At 41.8% G+C, this 21,871-nt stretch overlaps 2 protein-coding genes across 3 annotated transcripts; both read right to left on the reverse strand.

The window, feature by feature from the left end:
* Nucleotides 1–3,843: 3,843 nt before the first annotated feature.
* RNASE4 (ribonuclease, RNase A family, 4) lies at nucleotides 3,844–21,544 on the reverse strand. Its single transcript, XM_012649514.1, has 2 exons — nucleotides 21,352–21,544; nucleotides 3,844–4,972 (listed from the first exon to the last, which is right to left on the reverse strand). Exon 2 carries the CDS (start codon nucleotides 4,953–4,955, stop codon nucleotides 4,512–4,514), a length of 444 nt encoding a protein of 147 aa, XP_012504968.1. The 5' UTR covers nucleotides 4,956–4,972; nucleotides 21,352–21,544; the 3' UTR covers nucleotides 3,844–4,511.
* Nucleotides 10,480–21,506, reverse strand: ANG (angiogenin, ribonuclease, RNase A family, 5). Of its 2 annotated transcripts, none has more exons than XM_012649515.1 (2): nucleotides 21,352–21,506; nucleotides 10,480–11,115 (listed from the first exon to the last, which is right to left on the reverse strand). In XM_012649515.1, exon 2 carries the CDS (start codon nucleotides 11,095–11,097, stop codon nucleotides 10,657–10,659), a length of 441 nt encoding a protein of 146 aa, XP_012504969.1. In that variant the 5' UTR covers nucleotides 11,098–11,115; nucleotides 21,352–21,506; the 3' UTR covers nucleotides 10,480–10,656. The 2 variants fall into 2 exon arrangements, with proteins under 2 accessions (XP_012504969.1, XP_012504970.1); XM_012649516.1 differs by lacking the exon at nucleotides 21,352–21,506 and adding an exon at nucleotides 16,515–16,583.
* Nucleotides 21,545–21,871: the final 327 nt, after the last annotated feature.

Genomic DNA, 21,871 nt, shown 5'->3' on the forward strand with positions numbered 1-21,871 from the left:
CATGGTAGTTTGATTTAAATAAACCTTTTATACTCTTTTTCTTCCTTCAGTTTCAGATGAGTTTTTAATGTTCACATTTTAACTAGAACTGGCTGAACTGTATAAGAAAAACGAGATCTCCAAGTAGCCTTGAATTAGTGAGTTTTGTCTCAACACCAGTAGAAAAAATTAGCAGATTTGGGGAAGGCAGAAAAGCAAATGGAGAGATGGACAAATAAAAGACTTAACTCAACATTTTAACTCTATAGTTTCAGGTTGACCATTTGAGCTCTGAATTTTCTTTGATGTAATTTGCCCATCAGTTTAAAAATGTGCACAAGAACAGTTTAAAAATGTACACAAGAATGTGTAACCAGTTGGAGTCCTGAAAAACCTGGCATGCCTTTGAACCTTTCTGTTTACACAAATATTTGCAAGTAGAGGTGCCATAAACCAAGAGAGATGCCTGAAGGGCTTTGTTTTCCTTGTCTTTCCTCATTTTTAGAGGCTTTGTTTCCCTCTTTTATATCCTTATTCTTTTTTTTTTTAAAGAAGGAACTAAATTGTAGTCTAGTGTTTAGTGAAGTGGAGCTGAGAAGCTCAGTCTCTCATTCATTTATAAAAAGGACAGTTCAATTCAATTTCTCACCCAAATGCACAGACAAGCCAATTGAGATTAATTTTCAGAAGAAGAGGAAGTGAAGAAAACCCTTTAGAGTACACCTCCAAATCAAAATTAGGATCCCAAGCAACAACTTCCTAGGAAAAGAACAGACAGATCAGAATAAGCAAGGACAGTCAACCAAGAGCAGGAGGTCTGGGGCTCAGGAGAACTTACCAGTTCCACTTAAGGAGAAGCTCAGAATTGGTGGATTCAAGGGGGGGACTGTGCCAATGCCTAGCACCAAGTTTGGGTTACTCCTTCAGGGGGTCCTGAGTCTTCTCTGAGCCCCACGTTGGGTGCCAAGATTAAAAGAACAACAATAAAAAAAATGTGTAAAATAATTCAAAGAGGTTTATTCTGAGCTAATATTAGTGACCACAGCCTGGGGATCCACAAATCCAAAAAGCCTTGAGTAAGTGGTTCCCAGGTGGTTAGTTACAGTTTGGTTTTATACATTTTAGGGAGACAGGAATTACAGATAAAATCATAAATAAATACATGGAAGGTGTACACTGCTTTGGCCCAAAAAGGCAGGACATCTCAAAGTGGGGGCTTACAGGTTATAGGTGGGTTCAGAGATTCTTTGATTTGTTATTGGTTAAAGAAATAAAGTTTTGTCTAAAGACTTGGAATCAGTAAAAAGGAATGTTTTAAATTAAGATAAGGAAGTCTGTTAATCAGAGAGCAAGCTACAGTATACCAACACAAAGTGATCTGTTAAGCAAACCGATGGCCTACGGCCATGACTTAACTTCTGTCTTGCATGGCCGTAGATCCTGTTTGGAATTAGTATAAGCTCCAAAAGGGAGGGGGTGTAAGGAGGTGTGTCCGACTGCCCTTTACTTCATGGCTGAGAACTCAATTTTAAGGTTTTTCTGGGGTCCCTTGGCCAACAGGGGATCCATTTAGTCAATGGGGTGGGGGGCTCAGGATTTTTAGTTTACATAGCTCTAACACATGGCCTCCTGCCCTCCACCCCTGCCATCTCTCTCTCACTCTTGCTCTCATTGTTACTCTCTGTCCCTTTGCTCTCACTGTTACTCTTTCTCTCAGGAGGTCAGAAAGTTGGGAGGAAGTGTTAAGGAAAGGACATGACCACAGATTTCCTTTGTAAAATATTGAGGGAATGCCAAGAATGATCATTGTAGGAATGATGAGGAATAACACAGCTCAGATCAGGATCAGGTGTATTAAACACATGTGTATCTGATCATTCAGCAACCTTAGAAGCAGAACTGAAAGAACCCAGCGAAAATGTTCAAATATCCTTTTCAGATTCAATCAGGAAACTATATACAAGTCTCGGCTACATTACAATTAAACTGAGAATGAAAAGGGTGACCTCTTGAAGAAGGACAGTAATATAGGGTCTGGGACACAACTGGGGGATAAAAAGTTCAGCAGGATATGGGCAGAGGACATAGAGACAGGAATAGGAGATAAATTCCACCACAAATGAGATAATGTGCCCAGCATGTATTACTTCTTTTCATTACTCTAGGAAAACAAATCAGTTCTCTACATTCTCATACAACATTTCTGACAGCAGATGTGTGGGTTTTTTCCACAGCAAGCAATTCTCCAACTCTGCAAACACCAGCTGGGTGTCCTACCATTTAATTCAATTCTGACTTTATCTACTTGGAGTTAGCATTAGATCCCACAGGTTAAGAGATCAGTCCCAGAACACTGCCCCTCGTTTAGATGCCAATGGCAAGTCCAAGCCTCCAGTACTTCTGACCAGTTGGCTATAAACTGGGGGTTCCAGGCACCCCCTCCTCAGGTTCAATAATTTGCTAGACTGGTTCATAGAACTCAGGGAAACACTTTACTTATATGTTTACTGGTTTATTGTAATGCATATTACTCAGGAATAGACAGATGGAAGAGATGCTAGGTATTGAGGGGGAGAAGGGTGCGGAGCATCCACGCCCTCTCTGGGCATGCCACCTTTCCAGCTCCTCCATGTACTCAGCGATCTGGAAGCTCATCAAATCTTGATATTGACGAGCTCTTTATGGAGCTTGGTTGGTTTCCAGCCTTCTGCCGGCTTCCTGGAGGTCTTGCTGTTGACCAGCCCCATCCTCAGGCCATCTAGGGGCCCCACCCTGAGACACCTCATTAGCATACTCTCATCTGTGATCAAAAGGGGCTTGTTTTGAATAACAAAAGACACTTCCATCACTCAAGAAATTCCAAGTGGTTTAGGAGTCTGTGACAGGAACCAGATACAAAGACCAAATATATTTCATATTATACCACAGCTGCCAACTCCCATGGCTGGTGCCAAGAAGAGAGTTCTCTTTCCTCCCTTACTGTAAATATACATATAGAGACACGCTGTTAGGAGGAAAACGTTCTCTCTATGAATTTAGGTTCAGTGGCTAGGAGCCTGTGAATTAACAATAGACAGGTTAACAGGAGAAAAGAAAAGTTTTATTCATAATTTAGAGAAGCCTTCAGATGAAGAGGCTTCACGAACAGCTAGAGATGGGGGTTTATATAGCAGCTTAATAGGAGAGAGGGAGGAGGGAGAAAGGGCTTCTACAGGAAAAACAAATGGACTTTTGGGGAAGACAAATGAGAGGTTCGGATAAAGTTTGTTTATACAATTTTCTTGGAATATCTCCTGTGTGGAGATTCCCTTGGAAGGAGATTAATGGTGGCTGTATTTTCCAGACGCTCTGCTTTAGTCAGATGAGGGAATTTCAGGTAAGATTTCTTTCTGTATCTGCTGTAATTCAAATGTTTTCAGTTTAGTCCTTACACGCGTGCAGCACGCATGCACACACACACACTCTTCCCTTCTTTAGAAGCTAGCATCTTTATATATCTCTGCTCCCTAATTTGTTTCTAAATATTCAAAGGGAGAAGAGTGGGGTATGAGAATTGTCTTTGAGAGGAACCATTTCTTTTGGAGTAAATGAGACAAATTTTCTGTGTTGTGGTCATGGATGTGATGGGCATTAGTTTTTGACCAGAGTTTATGAGGTTATTAATGTGCATGCATGTTTATAGACTGCAGAAGAATTAAAAGTGAATAGAAGAAAAAGAAATGATCCCATAGCACAGTCTTCTCAGATACCTGCAGTTTAAGTCCTTTAATAAAGGGAAAGATAAAAAAAATCTTTCATTCAGGAAGAATAAATGAGTCTTAATGATCTAGCACATTTTTAATACTCTAACTTATTAGGGCGATTTAAAGGTTTGGGAAAAGGAAGAGAAAATTCCTAACATCATTTTCTTAATCTTATCAGACCCAAACATAACAACAATGACAAATAACACAGAACTTTGATTTTGCTGGTATATATTTTCAAATTTTTAATGTTTCTCCCAACAGCTGACTTTGGGGCATAACCAAAAGCAGACACTCAAAACATTCCTGTGACTAAGTAGAAAAATCCCTGGATGAGTAGCTAATTAAACTGAGTTTTTGTCTCAGCTCTTTCCCTAACTTTATGGTCTTCAGCAGATTCCTTAACTTCAAGCTTCTATATATAACAACATCATCAGGGGTGCTACGATATTAAAATGATACAGCTTAAATGAAAGCACTTCGAAATGCTTAAAATCCTATATAAATACACAAATGACTAAATTACAGAGGATAGGATCTGAGAGAGTTAAGCTGACTAGTATTATAAAAAGAAGCTTATTATAGAAAAGCCCAGACTCATTATAGGCATACATCTCCACTTATCTTTAATGCAATGTATTAATATTTAGTAGAATGGGTTATATAGAGAAAAAGAATAAGAAATAAACAGAGGAGACAGAGCCTGGGACAGTTCAAATGCATTACTCATTTCTATTTAAGGAGTAAGTTAAAGGCCAAACACTGGCCATAACCCCAGCAGGGTAGTATCTATTTGTCAAAGTGCACAGGCACCTCTGGGTTACCCTCACAGGCAATGACGACACGCCGAGTGCTTGCCATGGCTCGATATCTGCAGTTGGGGGCCCTGGAGCTTCCTGTCTCCCTGCAGTCTGTGACCTTCACTACACCCTCATGACAGTTCATATTGCCATTCTTGCACTGGACATTGGTGGTGCTGCAGATACTACGAATGTTCCAGATGTCTTCATGGATGAAGGTGTTGAAGCGCTTGCACTGACGCGTAGTCATCTTCCGTCTTTGCATCATCAAGTTGCAGTATCTATCATTGCCACCTGTCTCCTCAGGGTCCACATGTTGCCGCAGGAATCGTTGGTACATGTGATCCTGGCCATAGGAGGGCTGTACTAGCCCTAGCCCCAGCAGGATCAGCAGCAAGAGCAGAAGGAATGAACGGGTCCTCTGTAGAGCCATCAGTACCTTAGAGGTGCCTGGAAAAGAAAGGGGCGGGAGAAAGGAAGGTAAGAATTTGGGCACTGGAGAGAGGTATTGAGGATGGCAATCTGATACTTCCTTGGCCCCACCATTTCCTCTTGACTGTTATGTGAATCATCTTCCCACTCTTCTCTGCTCACAACTTCTCCCACACTTTCTTCCCTAAGAGTGAATAGTTTGCAAACATGGTCTTTTCTTTTTTATAGAGAGTAGTTGCTATAGCCAGTACAATGATGCAGGGCAGGGACTGTGTGTGTGGTCAATCTACATGAAACTGTCTTACATCTAGGAATCAAGGAAGGTGGAGATAGAGTAACATTTAGGCTTAACCTTTCCTCTCATGGGGCTACTCTTCTTTTTAAAAAACTTTTATTATTTTTTCCTTTTCCTTCTTTTTTTCCTTTCTTGTTATTTTTTTTATCATATGGCTAGTCTTCTAATAGTGTAAAATCAGGTCCTTTTGGAAATCCTGTTAATGCTATTAAGAAAAAAAAAAGAGTACCTAGACTGATACATAATAATGTTTTGTGATCCTAAATGTCTCAAAATGGAGTCACTTATGACAAGTGACTCAGCCCACAGTGAAACTGCTGATCCCTCAGAGTGACAAGCATGGGTATGGTGGACTGAAATGAGAAGATGACACCTGCTGTGGCCAGGCACCCCCTAGAGGGGACATGAAAGTGAAGCTAAAATGCAGCTGAGGTAATGGCTATGAACATTCCTGCAGAGGACCACAAAAACTGACCAGGGCATGGCCTAGATGCCTGCAGAAGCTCCACCCACGAGAACTCTCAGGCTTCCTTTTCATCCTCAGCGGCTGCTGCTGGAAGCCCTGCTGGGAGAAGAGCAGTGACGCCACTCCCCCTTGGTGGGCCGTCCAAGGAAAACCGGACCTGTGGGTTCATCAGTCCGCATGCTGGTCTCTCTCCCAAGCTACTTCCTGTGGTTTGTTCCCTGTCTCTCTTATTACTGCCTGTGTGTATTGGGTATATCTGCATGATAACAAATATATTTCTGTGAAAGCCTCACAGTATGTGAAACCGTGAATTTGTAAGCATTTAATTGGCCACTGAGTCACTGTGAAAACTCCCGGCCTCCAGGTGGAGTTAGCACAACTAGGCTGATTTGAACCTGACAGGAGACAGACACAGTGATTTTAAGATAGTAGGTAACAACTACTGCTTGAATGAACTAATAAATGAAACGGATTAGCTAATGAACAAGTGAAACTAAATGGGTATAGGGGACGAAGGTGTTTCCCAGGCTTGAAGAATCGACTGATAAGAAAAGCTAAGAAACATTAAAAAATAAATCTAAATAGCACAATCTCCACAAAAGAGGACTTGGATTGTCTTTTTTTTTTTTTTTTGTCGTGCTGTTTCTATGCATAACCTAAAAATATAGGCGCTGGCAATGCCATGCACTGTCATGCATCTCTCCTTAATGTTCTTTCTGTCTTGTCAATAGTTGTTGGTAGTTGTCTGTCTTCTCTAGTTGCAGAATCATTGCAGAAAATAAACACATATTTTATAACATTAAGAGAGATATATATCCAGAGCAACAACAAAGAAAGTATGGCCATGTAGTTTCAGAACATTCACTGCTTTTGTTGACTGATTAAAGAAAGGATTCCAGGTCTATCTGACTCGAACCCCTGTGCTCTTTCTGTCATCCTCTACTGCCTCTCGCATCCCACTCCCGAAATATTCAGGATATTAAAGACATTTACACTCAGAGTTGCTACCCTTCAGCAGTTTAATCAGTTTAATTAGGGATCGAGGTGGGATCACTCGCCAACACTTACTAACCAGATGCTGCCACCTGGCGTCACTCCTGGGATTGACATGAAGTGTGAATCCACCTGACTCTTGCAGTGAGGCAGGGCTGATTCACAAGAGCAAAGAAAAATCATCCCGGATTCAACAGGAACCAAACAACCCAAAGTAGCAAGGGCGACATTTTTAAGAGTCAGACTCATCTCCATATATGCAGTCCAAGGGCTGGCCCCAGCTGAACGCCTGGTTTTATGTATATGTACTACTGTCCTTCGTTTTCAAAGATCCTGCTTCATGACGGCAGATCACACTGTGTGAGTGACAGAAATGGCTTATGAAGGACCCGCACTTCGTTCCACCTAAAGTCTATCCTTTGATTAGTGATAAGGAAAGCACTATCAAACATAGCTATCGTTCTTTTAAATGTTACTTCCTATATTCACAGCCACTTTTTGCCTTTGCACAGAAAGGTATAAAGCTCTATGTCATATTCCTGAGCCTGCAGCTGTAGATAGGAGATGCGGTGTTAGGAAGAGAGGGAGGTGAAGGTCTGCGGGAGGCAGGGTGGCAGAGAGCGATGATTCTTGATATACTCCTCACTCCAAGATCAATGGATACAACTTCTGAAGATACACATAGTACTTGGGCTACAGCTTCAGCAGAACAATGTACTTTGGATTGTTTTTCCAATGGCACCTCCAGTCTTACATGGTTTTATCTACTTTCTTTCGTCTTGATTCTCGGTGATCAAAAATACAGTTTAGCAAGATAACTGGCTACAGAGAAGGCGTAAACTATTCATGTGAGAGCAAATCCAGGACCTCAGCTATCCTAACCAACTGAGTAAACAAGACAGAAAAATATTTGAGGACAGCAGGCCAATGTCGACACCAATGGGTGTCTCAAAGCTCTAGCTACAAGACAAAATGAAATGTTCTCCAAATCATCCCAACACATATTTTTTGGTCAGGACTTGCCCAAAATTCTTTCTCTACTGCACCATCCTGACTCTCAATAGGAATTTCTTTTGACACTGTGGTCCCAAAGACCTAGGCTGTGACCTTGGGGAAATTACTTAACCTCTCTCAGCATATTTCCTTGTAAGTAAAATGAGCGTAATAATGCCTACCTCTTAGTGATGTTACAAAAAAAAAAAAAAAAAGGAAGAAAATCAAAGTAAAGTGCTTATCACAAAGCCTAGCACATGGTAAGTGCTCAGTAAAAGCCGGCACTTACTGTATTATTTTTACCATTTCCATTTCTCTTGCTTTCCTCTACTTCTTCCAAACTGGATAAAATAATGAATGGCTATACTGGATTACAAATATTATTGACATCTCTTTATTTGGTAGAGTTAATTGTATTCTCAAGAAATTAGAAGTCTGTTGTTAAACTATAAAATATCTCAGCTACTGGATCCCTAGAGAAATGTTTCATTAAAAATTGCATGGAACTTTCTTCCTTGCATGTTGCCGTTCTTAAAAATCTTGATATTTTGGAATTTTTCTTCTCTTTTCCTTGTAAAGTCAATAATGACAGCTGACCAGGTCTTCAATTCCTCAAATGATTCACTTAAGATAAAATGGCCTGCCTGTGATTTGACATTTTATTCTAAATAGCTTTTGGTTGTGATGGAACAAGAGACCCAGAGCAAAAAGTACTAGGACTGCCTACCCAGCTGCCAGCACCATCAGCAGGTCAGGAAGCAGCCCCATTCTCCTGCTGCGTGATTTCCTATGAGATAGTCATTTCCCCTAACATCAGAGCAGGGCATGCAATGATAATGCTCCAAGCAGATGTCTGGAGAAGAAGTGAGTTTTCACAGCTGTGGCATGATCAGTATAATAATGGCCCATGCCTTTGACTTTCCCCATCAAGGTTTTGAGTGGGGCAATGATCTTCAGTGACTTTGTCTCACCTCAGAGAGTACTAGTTGAGAACTTGAGAAAAGGGTCCAAATATTCTACCAAACACTGGGACTTTCTCACTTCCTGAGGAGTTTTTGAGGTTTTATAATAAGGCAACTTTTCTAACAAGAGAGGTGTGGAAAACTTTTTCCTATTAGGATGTGACAGTGTTTTCCATTTTGAAATAGACTAACTCAAGGTGGAGAGATTCCCGTGCAACCTACTTCTCAAACCTCTTCCTAAATGTGAATACTTTCAGGGAGGCTGTGCTCTCCCAGGTGGTAGCTGGACACTGGTCTATAATCTAGGTATGGGGGAACCAGGGCTTTTGACCCATTTCGGGACAATGCAGGCAACAGGCGAGGCCACCATAGGGAATACTGTGACCACAATGATCGTGTTCACAAGACAGCAAAACTAGTGATTTATAACTGTCATTTATTAACAACTACTTTCTAAATAAAATATCCAGGCACCTGTTGATAGAAATTAGGTAACAGGAAGCTAAGCATGGAACCTGCAGATTGATTAGTGTATTTGACAAACAGTGTCTGTTAATCTAAGTTATTTTTACTTGGAAACAAATCTTGGAGAAGAATAAGGGATTAATTTGGAATCTTTCTATAACTTCTCTAAGGCATCACAATTGCCAGACATTATTTGATAAAATAAAAGATTATAGAGAAAATAATGTATTCTTTTTTTGAATTTTATTTTAAGTAACCATGACAAGAAAATATCCTGGGAGCGTTCCATTCAAACCAATATAAAAATTACCTCTTGAATGAATTTTTTTTTTTTTTTTTTGAGACAGAGTCTCACTGTGTTGCCCGGGCTAGAGTGAGTGCCGTGGCGTCAGCCTAGCTCACAGCAACCTCAAACTCCTGGGCTCAAGAGATCCTTCTGCCTCAGCCTCCCAAGTAGCTGGGACTACAGGCATGCGCCACCATGCCCGGCTAATTTTTTCTATGTATTTTTAGTTGTCCGATTAATTTCTTTCTATTTTTAGTAGAGACGGGGTCTCGCTCTTGTTCAGGCTGGTTTCGAACTCCGGAGCTCCTCCTTTCTTACGTGTGTTTGAGGACAAACTATACCCATTGCTTTATTTCCCAAAGTTGTGCTATCCTGTAAATTGGTAAAAGTATAGCTACTTTCTCTGAGAGAATACATATGTTTGTATCTGTAACTGCATTGGACCTAAATGTTTCATACTTATAATGATAAGACTCCTGATTTCTTACGCATGTTTCAACACAAACTGTACCCACTGCTTTCTTTCCCAAAGTTGTGCTATCTGGTAAATTGGGCAAAGTCTAGATGCTTTCTCTGAGAGAATACATTTGTTTCCACCTCGGCCTCCCAAAGTGCTAGGATTACAGGAGTGAGCCACCACGCCCGGCCTTGAATGAATTTTGAATTTTGGTATTCACGCTGGATTATACGTGTGTGTGTGTTTGTGAGTGACAGACAGAGTATAATTAATCTACTGGTAGGTTGCTACTCGGTTCTAAACTGTTCACCCCAAGGTCTCATATCTGTAAGAGTAATATTAGCTTATTATTTGACAGAAAATACAATTTTCCATTCTTGAAAATTCTGCTTAGTGGCTATGAGCCCTGGAATTTTTCCAGATCTGTCTGTAGATCACTTTGTCATCCTCACCTTCACAGAGAGGTCAAGTCTACCTCCCTAATGACTGATAAGAAATTGACCAATAAGGAAAAAGGCATTTCTATTCCACCCAATCCTCTCAGGGGGCAGCTAAGTAGAGAAAATGGGGAAAGATCAATATGCCAAGAATCAGTGAGAAGACTCTGATTCTTACTGATTTCAGAGACATTTTTATTTATTAAACATGTTGTAAAACAGAAAACAAAAGATCCAGGTAGCTCATTCTCTGGGCCCCGGCAATGGATGCTGCCAACACTGTCCTGGGTCCGGAGGAGAAACCCAAGGAAAGGAGAGTGGAGCCAGCTCTGGGCCAGAGCCTGCTGGTCACAGGCGGAGGAAGGACTCATCAAAGTGGACAGGTAAGCCACTTTCACAGGCAACAACAATGTGTCTGAACCCTGGGGTGGCTCGGTACCGGCATGGAGGCCGAGGGGACCCTCCTACGTGTCTGCAAGTGGTGATCTGGAAAGGAGACTTGCTTATTCTTAAGTTTTCTCCATGAGGGCTTCCATTCTTATTTCCACAGATGGCCTTGATGTTGCCCTTGTTGCCATGAATAAAGGTGTTGGTGTCTTTGCAGGGTGAGGTCAGGCCTCGTCTCTCCATCATGCTTTCACAGTATCTGTCATTCCGGCCCCTTGGTTTGGCATCATAGTGCTGGGTCAGGAAGTGTTTGTACCTGGAGTCATCCTGAGCCAGGGTCAGTGGGGTCAGACCAAGACCCAGCATGAAGACCAACAACAAGGGGCCCAGGGACATCACCATCTCTTCCAACACAGGCTCCTGCCAAGGGCAAAAGGAGGTATGGTAGGGGCAGAGAACAGCATTGCCAAATCAGGCTAGATGGGAAGGGACTTTTCTCTCCGACAGGGCAGCATAAATCAGGTCTACTCAGTCACCAAATTACATCTTTTCTTTTCCTTATTAATCTCACACTTCTTGTTGATCCTTCCCTCTGTTTTTTTTTTTTTTTTTTTTTTTTTGAGACAGGGTCTTTCTCTGTCACCCAGGCTGGAATGCAGTGGTGCAATCGTAGCCCACTGCAGCCTCAAACCCCTGGGCTCAAGCAATACTCCAGCTTCAGCCTCCCAAGTAGCTGGGATTGCAGGTGCATACCACCACACTTGGCTAATTTTTTAATTTTTTGTAAAGACAGGGTCTCACTATGTTGCCCAGGCCAGTCTTAAACTCCTTGGCTCAAGTGATCCTCCCCACCTCAGCCTTCCAAAGTGCTGGGATTACAGGCATGAACCACCATGCCTGGCCTCAACCCATCCCTCTGGAAAGTCTATTTAACAGTTTCCTAATCACAATTCCCAGCCCCAACCATTCTATCCTATCTCTTAGGATCACAGACTATTTGTCTTTCTGTAGGTTGTAGCATTATAAAATCCATTTGTATCCTTTAATTCATTTATTAATTAATTTAATAACAAGCATTACATAAGCCCCTACCGGTATCAGGTAGGGACTGTGCTAGGTCCTGGGGCGCAAAGACCATTAAGACACACAAAATGCCTTCCTAAAAGGAGATGTGGCATCCGTAGGGATGGGATGGGAGTTCCAATTTACTGAGACGAGACTGGGAAGAGAAACTTTCAGGGAGCCCTAAACCCAGGAAAGGGCCAATCAGAGGATTGTTGAAGACAAAATTCTAGATAACCACTAGTCGACTAGCTGTGAGGAGAGCATTTGAGAGTAGTTTCACCCTGGGGTGAAGGGAGACCTATTTCCTCAAGAATTAGGTAGTTCATTGCCAAAAGTGGACTTGTTATGTACTATTTAGAAAGAACAGGGAGGAACATGGAAAAGGCCATGCAAAGTGGGTCTGGCATTAACTCCTACAGAGGAGAAAAAGGAATTCACTCTTATTTGTAGGAACTTTTCACATTGGAAACAATTTTGATTACTCTACAGACTATTTTTTAGGTCCTCCTGCATACGTACATAAACTTACATGACAGGCAAATGGTGTTAGCATATGGTAAAAAAAAACTCCTTAGACGCCTGGGTGGGTGCAGTGGCTCACGCCTGTAATCCTAGCACTCTGGGAGGCCGAGGCGAGTGTACCATTCTGAGCTCAGGAGTTCGAGACCAGCCTGAGCAAGAGTGAGACCCTGTCTCTACTAAAAAAAAAAAAAAAGAAATTATCTGGACAACTAAAAATACATAGGAAAAAAAAAATCAGCCGGGCACAGTGGCTTGTGCCTGTAGTCCCAGCTACTCGGGAGGCTGAGGCAGTAGGATCACCTGAGCCCAGGAGTTCGAGGTTGCTGTGAGCTAGGCTGACGGCACTCACTCTAGCCAGGGCAACAGAGTGAGACTCTGTCTCAAAAAAAGAAAACTCCTTAGACTTTTTCATCAAATCAAAAGCCTTACATTTTTCTGTAATCATCTCTTAACACCTTCCTCAAAACAAGAGGAAAGAGTTGGGTGCAGTGGCTCACGCTTATAATCCCAGCCCTTTGGGAGGCAGAGGTGGCAGGATTGCTTGAGGCCAGGAGTTTGAGACCAGCCTGGGCAACAAAGAAAGATCCCATCTCTACAAAAAATTTAAAAATTAGCCAGGTGTGGCGATGCACACCTGTAGTCCCAGCTACTTGGGAGGCTGAGGCAGGAGGATCCCTTGAATCCAGGAGTTCAAGGTTTCAATGAGCTATGATCTCACCACTGAACTCCAGGATGATGACAGAGCAAGATCCCGTCTCTAAAAAAGAGAGAGAGAGAGAGAGAGAGAGAAGAAGAGGATTCCTGCCATCATCTCTCAAGAGCTCTCAATCTCAAACTGCAGAACTCACATATCCCAGAGGTGGTGCATCACAGACACTCAAACACACCTTTCGGTAAATATGTTCCTTCTTCCTGGAACATGATTTTAACTCAATGACAGATAATGGAAAATAAAACTAAACAAAATAGAAAACAAGTTTCTTATGAACTTTTAAGATTTTTTTAATGAAATTTGAAGACTTTGAGAATTGAAAGGCATTCGGTAGTTTCTGACTATACCTTTAGTTCTTTGGAAAAAATTTTAAAGACCATAAAGACCATTCAAAGCCTTTTAAAACCATCATTGTCTACAGAAAAAAACCTCAAATCATTGATCTAGCCCACATTATGTCAAATATACGTGAATGTCCCTATATTTGAAAATAAAAGTGACTTTTCATTGTAAAATTTTACCTTATTTTTACGATTTTGATTTTTAGATTGCCTATGAATAACTCATTTAATTTATGATTGACTAAGATTTCTTGGTAGTCTCCATATATACTGAGAAAGTCTTACAATAGTAGAAAAATATGATCTCCAAATTGCTCTTAAATGCAACATATTTCTTATGAACTCTAAATTTAAAAATAAATGGTATATTTTCATAGACATTAAATTCATTATTAATTTTTATTTTGATCTTCTCCTGTAAGTTAATGAACATTTTCATATCAAATATTTTTGTAGCCCTTAGGAAGGCCATGTGTCCTAGCACTAGGGCTATAGTGTGGCTAAACAGATATGACTGTGAATCCAGAAAGACAAGGGAATCCGAGTTCTACTGGTTATGGAGAAGGCATGTGACTGGGTGAGCAAAGGGAGCTCTCTTTCTAACCGGTATTTGGCATTGATTCTATTACCAATTATAATCTATATAATTAACGGAAACTTTTCAGCTGCTATTTATTTCAGTATTGTGAAATGACCAAAAAATTCCTTAGCATATAATTTGGTATTCTTCAGCAGTGTACCAAATTTGTCTACACTGACACTTGTCTACATTTGAGAGAACTGCTGGCTCGAAAAGTCTGAAATTCCATGGTGAAGGTATATTCTGGGGAGTTTACCAAGAAAGTGGTATATGATGGCAGAAGGGAGAGCCACTTGTAAAGGAGTAAGTATTCATACACGGCAGCTGGAGCTGCTGGGCTGCCATGCTACCCACTTGCCAAAGTTCTTTACATTTCCATTGTGCTTTTCAGTTTCCTGGGTGTGTTTCCTCTGTCTAATCTTATTAAAGTTTTATTGATTTGCGATCAACTACGTCTTTTTCTCTGTAATAAGCAAATATTTACTTCTAATGTCAAAGGCAATTTTAGAATCGCAGGTTCTCACTTACATAGTCAACACCCCTCTGCCTGGTGCCAGCATTCCAGATTTCAAAAATCACTAAGTAGAACCAGAGCTGGTAGTACCCAGAAGAGACATTAGGTGGCAGTGGTGGATAGGAATGTTACCAATGTCGTGTGTTGTAGAGGAGACAGTTCTTGTAGGAGGTGCCACTGCTCTACAGGTTGTGGGTATATTGCTGTTCACAAAGGGAGTGTGAGCTGGTAGACCTGCTTAAGTCCACACTCTCTGACTTAGACATTAAGACCAAGAATACCTCACTAGATACAAGTGTCAAAGCAAAAGCCACAAAGCTCAGCAGGATATCACAAAATAATAACTTACCTGTTGTCAGGTTTCATGGATGCCATTTTCAAGCATGCCATTACCCATGTGATCTTGGACAAACAGAGGACTATTTACTTGGCAGTGTTTCCTACTGGTGTAGGGCCCATGTTATTCACCTTGAACCACAGTGCTTGCTTCATAATAAAACCCTCAATATTTTTTAAATGATTGATTTCATTTTCCTCTCCAGGCCTAAGTTTGTTCATCTATAAAATAAGAGAGGTGCTAGTTCTAAAAGTCCAAAATCCATGGTTCTCATTAAACATCATAGAGCCTTTGCTAGTTTCACTAGCAAAAGTCCTGTGACCCTGGAATTATAGAGACAAATTTTAAGTTTAATTGGTGACACAAGGCACTAGCTGAAACAAATAGATGTCAGGATGACCTGTGGCCCAAGCTCACTGAGATGTATCATCCCTTAAGGCTCGATGTGTAAGCCACGGTCACATATCACCTCTAGGTAAGGCACTAGACTCACACTACATGGGGAATTGCCTTTTAAAAAGCCACTTGCTTTTTGGAATTTGAAGGCCCTCACATCCCAGTCTGGAGAGGTAGAAGGGTATTTTTGTTTCTGATTTGCAGAATGTGCACATTCATGTTGTAACAATTCAGCTAAGGTTTGCTCAGGTTTACTGTAATTTAGACTCCCTAGGACATCCAGAAACCAAATCCCAGCAAGCACACAGCATGACCACCAATATCTAACCTCTGCTCCCTCACTCACAGCTTTCTCACTCATATATTCAATTCTAAATTTCCCAAAAAGCAAGGTAAAATGGATTAGGGAGAAAACGAGCAAGAGACAGATTATTTGTGGTACAGAAGTGAATCTGCCTAAATCAAGGGTGCAAAGCCTCACATCTGGTGGTAAAAGTCATATAGACATATCCTTCTATACCCAAACACATAACTGTCAGTCAGCTTTTTTTTTTTTAGTGGAATTTGTCCCAACTGTTCTTTAGATTAACTTTATCTTCTGTCTCAAACTACTCTGTTAGTCTTCACAAGAATTACTATTCTCTCCCTCTCCTCACAGGCAATGTTCTGTATTCAAGGGATCTATCAAATTTTACACACCAGGGAGTTAACTGGACAGTTTATGATGAGTAACTAAGGTTACTATTTTCATAACTATGGCTTCACACTTTCACATATTCTAGGGCAAAATCCCCCAAAGTGAAAGCATAACGCCCAATGCATATTCCTCCCTTTATTTCCTTTCCTTCTTTCCTCCCTTCAACCTGCCAGTGTGCCTTCTTTTGATCTTGGGATGTGTTCCACTCTGTTTTTAAAGAGCATCCAAAACTTCCAAGGAAAGAAATTAGCAGGGAAGGTTAGAAGGAAACAGTGCTAAAAACATACTTTCTGTTTCTTTCCTTGTTAAGCTACATAAAATACCTGTAATGAGGGTGGTGGGGGGATCTCCAGATGCCCTTCAGCAAATGGCTTTCCCAGATCTTTGGGGATTTCATCACAATTTAGAAATTCCTCCTACATCTCCACTTGCTTCCAGTCTTACTAATTTTTCTTTATCCACATATAGGCTATCCCAAAAGAAACCTGTTTTCATTTTAAACTTTAGAATCTGATCTGTTTTCTTTTTAATTCATGAGCTTGAGCCCAGAGGTTTTAAAGAGGGGAAAATAGTTTCATTGAAATGGATGGATGGCTGGAAATAATACATATATAAACAAATAGAAAAATAGATCACGCAGGAGGAAGAATCTTACAAAAATCTGGCAGTTTCCCTTCAACTGGAGATGGGTTCCAGCTGTTCCTGGAGATGGGTTCCAGCTGTGTGAACCTGGAGGCCCCCTCCTGGTTCTGATTATATAATGTTTATATAAAGGGAGTGGAGCAAACAGATTTAAGGATCCCCAATCCTGGCAAAGACATGAAAACCAAGGACACTGCTCTTGAACAAACGAAGAGGAAAGTCATTCACCTTTTCCCTGGGTATGACTGGGTTAAACAGTAACCCACCTGAATGGATTAGGGAATTTGTTCTGAAAGGCAAAGTTTGATAAACATGGCCTTTTGTACCAAAGCTGCCCTTTTCTGATGTCTGTGATTCTTACTCTTGCCAATGACAGAATTGAGGTTTTGTTGTTCACGTGCGGTAGTCTGGATCCATAAGATACAATCTTGGATTTTACAGGTCAACTCCAAGAGCTGCCTTGGAAGAAGTGGCAGAGTAAGCTACGGTCTTCTAGTAAGATGTTTTTCCACTCTTCTTTCTATTTCTCCACATAATTTGGTTTCATGAAGGATGCTAAGCAGGCTATTCCACAGATTTCACAAAACCAAAAAAGCACTTCGAGAGGTTATGTGACAGCTATTAGTACCCTGCCCCCTACCTCAACCTCCCAGCTACTAACCCCCAGCAATATCCTGGCCATGTTTTCTGGACTTCTCCTTCCTTTCATCTTTACTTGTCTCGAAGAAACTAACCCTGAACTCTCAATCTTCGGTTCCTTGTAACACAGTTGCAAAATATTATAGATTATCTTCACCATTAATGCAATGCTGATACTGCATCCACTCACAAAGTAGATTGGTAGCTTGCATAGAAACAGTGGGCCAAAGGTCACCAGGATCACTTTATAGATCCTACATTTTCAAATATCAGGCAGCAGCAGGGTACCAACTGTTTCACAGACCCCCAGCACTCACCAACAGTGGTGTTGGATCTAGAATAGTGTTATCTTTTTAAAAATCCTTCTAGTTTACTGATAATTCCTGAAATATCACTGATATGCCTTCATTTTTGAGGTACTGGTCCCCACCCCAATGCAAAAGTCCCTAGGAGAGTAAACTATTTAAACAGCTGTCAGTATCCTGGGCATTATCTTAAGAACAGCTTTTGGTAACTGGAAGGGACTGAGGACTTTAGGAGGAGGAAGAGTGGGCAGTGGAGCCTGGAGAAAGAAAAACTTCATCTGCTTTTTAGCTTTGTTGGGGCACAGCCCTGCCTGACCTTGTTTTCCTTTTCTCTTCCCTTCTGTCTGCACCCCCAACCAAATCAAAGGTTGGGAGTAGTGAGAAGAGAACTAAGCAAACTGCCATCAACTGCTTTCACTCAGTACCATGTGTCTCTGGGAAGAAAGGGCCAGGCAAGCCTCTGACCAGCACCACCAAATGCCAAAGTTTCTTCTGCCAAGTGCCAAAGTTCAAAGTGATTTAGGAACAAAGAGAAGTAATGTAATGGGATGTGGGGCCCACAGAGTGGGGCCTTTACTGGCATCTGATAGAGTAACCAAATGCTTAATTTCCTTTCATGGACAAATAGGTACCATTTAAATTAATCACATATCACTTTTTAAACAGACACTGCAGAACTGAGTTCTAAAAAGTTATCAACCACTCATTTGTTAGGGAGGAGAGCTGCCAGATTCATTGCAACATCCCGATTGCCTCAGCAGTCCCTGACGGATGCAGCAGCCAAACTAACTGCCACAGCCTGAGATGACTTGTTCAACATGGTCCTTCTCTGATAAATTGCCCAAAAGCAGAGACAAGGTATTCTACCCTCACACACACACACACACACACACACACACACAGTGTCTCATGGCCTGAAACACCAATTCAAGCACCAACTTGCACAAACAGAGCAGCCTCTGATTTTAGAGTTATGCTGTGGGGTAGCCTGAAGCCTCTGAACACAGACAGGTCTCTTCTCTGCTCTGGGCGTTCACCTAACAATCTTTGAAGGATTCGCAACCTGCCCACATAGTTGACAGTGCAAAAAGCCAGTTGTTTCTTTTTCTTTTCAAATTGACACAAGGAGGTTACATTGAAACAGAAAATCGAGTTTTGAAAAAAAAGTTTTTACTATTTCATTAAAATGCATCTAGTTACTTATTTGTGTTTCAAAATAGTTACAAGAAATTATTATGATTAATGAACATTTATCTTTGTATCTTTGTCAGTAATTTTAATATGTGTGAAGCAATTGCCAATTGAAAAAAATACTCACATATTTAAAAAGTGTTTTGATAACTTGAACTTGAAAGTCATTCTCCTTTTCCTAGAATTTTTTTGTCTCTCCTTCGAGCCAATAGTGTCCCTGCACATAGACATGGGAAGCATGGGTTCTCCTTCCAAAGACTCTGGCATTGAAGTACTTTCCTCCTTTACACACAGTATATATGTTGAATTCTGTCCTTTGGACTAATTATAAGATTAAGTGATGGAAGGAATGGATTAGATAATTTCTAAATTCCTTTATAACTCTAACATTTTTTAGGTCTATAAGCATGAGACTTATTCTGTAAGAGAAGTAATAGTTAAAGGAGGAAGAGCTCACATGAAAAGAAGGGTCACGCCTTCAGGAAGCAGGGACACTATTGACTGAGGGAGAATGGGGACAAAGGCCTGCTGATATGTCTAGACTTCCAAACAAAGACAAAATTTAAACATCCACTTTTCAACAAACTCTGAGCTTTGTGCCCATTCCCTTTCCCAGGTATTTCAAGGTGTTCTGAGAATAACTGTTTACAGAGGATTACTCTTTGCTCAAATACAGATTAAATGAAAACTCCCAAAAAGGGGTTTCACAGGCCTGCATTGGTCCACTTTTTTATCCATCTACTTTAATTTGAGTCACATTGGCAAATGCTTCCAACAATAACTTGACAAACCTCTTACTCTTGCCTGCTTATAACCTGACATCTGCTCTCTCAACAATAGCCGAAGCCATTCCTCTTTTCCTGGAATGATTTTTCCCATCCTCTGTGCCAAAGTATAGTTTTTCTCGACACTACTAGAATACCTTCTTTTATATGAGTCATGTTGCTAACTCCTCACTACTCCATGGGTCATAGAATAAGAGAGGGAGGGACCTCTGAGACCAACTGAGGACCCCTCATTTTACAGATGAGATAACTAAGGAACAGAGTAAGAGACATGCATTGTCTAAGGAACATATGGCGTTCCTGGGACTAGAATCTTTCCAATGCACCACACAACTTTTATATTTGATACTAGTAATTTCTAGAAAATCAAAGCTAATTTTAAATGTGTAACAGAAAGTTGCTGTTTAAAGGAAACCTACACTGAATATTTCCATAAATTCCAAAAATATTTTACTCCCCTTTTCATTGGTAAAAGAGTTGCTTGAATTGAAGTTGTTAGCATGCGCATCTGTACACAGGCTGAGAAAGATTTCTAACACAAAGATTAGGATATAAAGAAGTAAAAAGTTTATTTGTTTTCTTAGAAAGAAAGAGATAGAAAGGGAGAGAGAGAAAAGGGGGGAAGAGATAGAGAAAGAAAGAAAAGAGAAAGGAAAGACAAAGAAAGAGAAAGAAAGAGAAAGAGAGAAAGAATAGATACGGCACAGCACTGAAAAAAAAGTAGCGGAAAGTGTCAGCGCTGAGACCACGCAGCTTGCCACTTTTACACGGACCAAGAGAAAGGAAAAAAAAAATAGTGATTGCTGCTACTTGATAACAGAAGCAACTGTTTTTGTTTGTTTGTTTGTTTTCTGTTCTTGGAGACTTGCTTATCTCTTGTTCTGGAGAATATTAAGAAAAATCCTTTTCTCTGCTCAGCTCCTTTCAATTGCTGTGTAAACATCTTTACAGGTAACAAAAAGTCTTAAAAGACAGCGATTGAGTGAAGTTAAGGCTAAGGTCCCCTGTGGTCAATCTTGGAGACAGAAAATTAGATAGTTCTCTCTTAGATAATTCATTAACAAAGCCATCCTTTCAGAAGTGTCTGTAACAAACTTATCCTTCACTAACTAGTTAGTAGCTCTGGGGTAGCTCTTTGAATACCTGAGGCTGCTTCTAGGAAGTTGGCCATGCGCTGTTCAGATAATTTTGTCACTTGGGTTTCTAAGTGATTACATTGATGACTTGATTATAAGATTCTTACTGTCATAGAGGGAGGGTCTTGGTTCATTTGAGATTTCCCTAGCCCCCAGAGTAGTGCCGAGATTGTTTTTACTGGCCTTCCCAAATAAAGATGAAAGCTACGCATGGGCTTACCCATGTGCTGTTATCATTTGACGTGCTGTCTCAGAGAGAGAAAACTGAGGATCCCAACCTCGCAGTAAGAAGGCTTAGAGAAGAGGGTACTGGCAAGTGTCTCCAAGAATTTCACAACACTGGCTGACTCGTTAAGGGTGGGGAGAAAGAGGAGAGTGAACAGAAAACGAAAACACCCGTCCCCAAATGTTAGTTAGGCTTGCAAAAATTGGACAAGGCCTGCTTCACAAATCTGGTGATCGACCTGGGTACCAAGCGAACTTCCCTTAGCCCTGGGCAAGCGCAGGCCTCCCCGACCTCGGCTGGCTGATGCGTGGTCCCCCTCCGAGCCTAGGTTCTAGCCAGCAGGGCATTTGCGCTGGCGTCTCTGCCCAGCTGCGGAAAGTAAGAACCGGGGTGGGAATGCAGAATCGCTAACTCGTACACGAACTGGACCTTTACTTCCCTCCCCCAGTCCGGTCCCGCAGACGCCTCCCCGAGGGGCCCCAGACCGCGTCTGCCAGCTCGGGCCTTCCGGGCCAGAACGCTCCCGACGAAGCTGCCAAGAGAGAAGAGAGCAAGCGTGGGAACGCACCTCGGCCTCGGAACACGACGGCAGTGGAAAGTTTTGTTTCTCACCCGCTGCCTCCTCCCTAGCACGATGATGGGGAGCTGGAGGAAACGCAAAGATGTTCTTTTGAATCTTGCTTTGGATCTGCGTGGGGTCGGCGTGCGCGCGTCTGTGCACCCGGACGGGACGGGGCTGCAGTGAGGAGAGGAGGGTCGGCGGGCGAGCCTGTGCGGAGTGGGGACCGCGCCCCATTTCCCCGGGGAGGCCCCTCCCGCCTGGATCCGCCTCCGGAGCTGGCGCTGCAGCCGCCCCCGCCCCACGCGCAGCTGGCGGGTCCCCGCCCGGGCAGAAAACGAGCCTGGGCTGCGCGCTTCTGCCTCGGCGGAGCCCAGTGGGCAGCGGCGGCGAGGAGATGGCGGGAAACTGGCCCCGGTTCCCAAGAGCGAGGCAGGCCCTCGGAGGGGTCCCCTGGCGGAGCGTCTAGGAACCTAAGGAGTTTAGTGCGGAAACTGGTCACTAGACCATCTGCCATGTATGTGCTCGT

Source organism: Propithecus coquereli, unplaced genomic scaffold (assembly GCF_000956105.1).
Source record: "Propithecus coquereli isolate 6110/MARCELLA unplaced genomic scaffold, Pcoq_1.0 Scaffold3, whole genome shotgun sequence".
Classification (NCBI taxonomy): domain Eukaryota; kingdom Metazoa; phylum Chordata; class Mammalia; order Primates; family Indriidae; genus Propithecus; species Propithecus coquereli.

Coding starts and splice junctions, on each gene's coding strand:
- RNASE4 (XM_012649514.1), bottom strand. CDS start 4,955: ATGGCTCTACAGAGGACCCGTTCATTCCTTCTGCTCTTGCTGCTGATC.
- ANG (XM_012649515.1), bottom strand. CDS start 11,097: ATGGTGATGTCCCTGGGCCCCTTGTTGTTGGTCTTCATGCTGGGTCTT.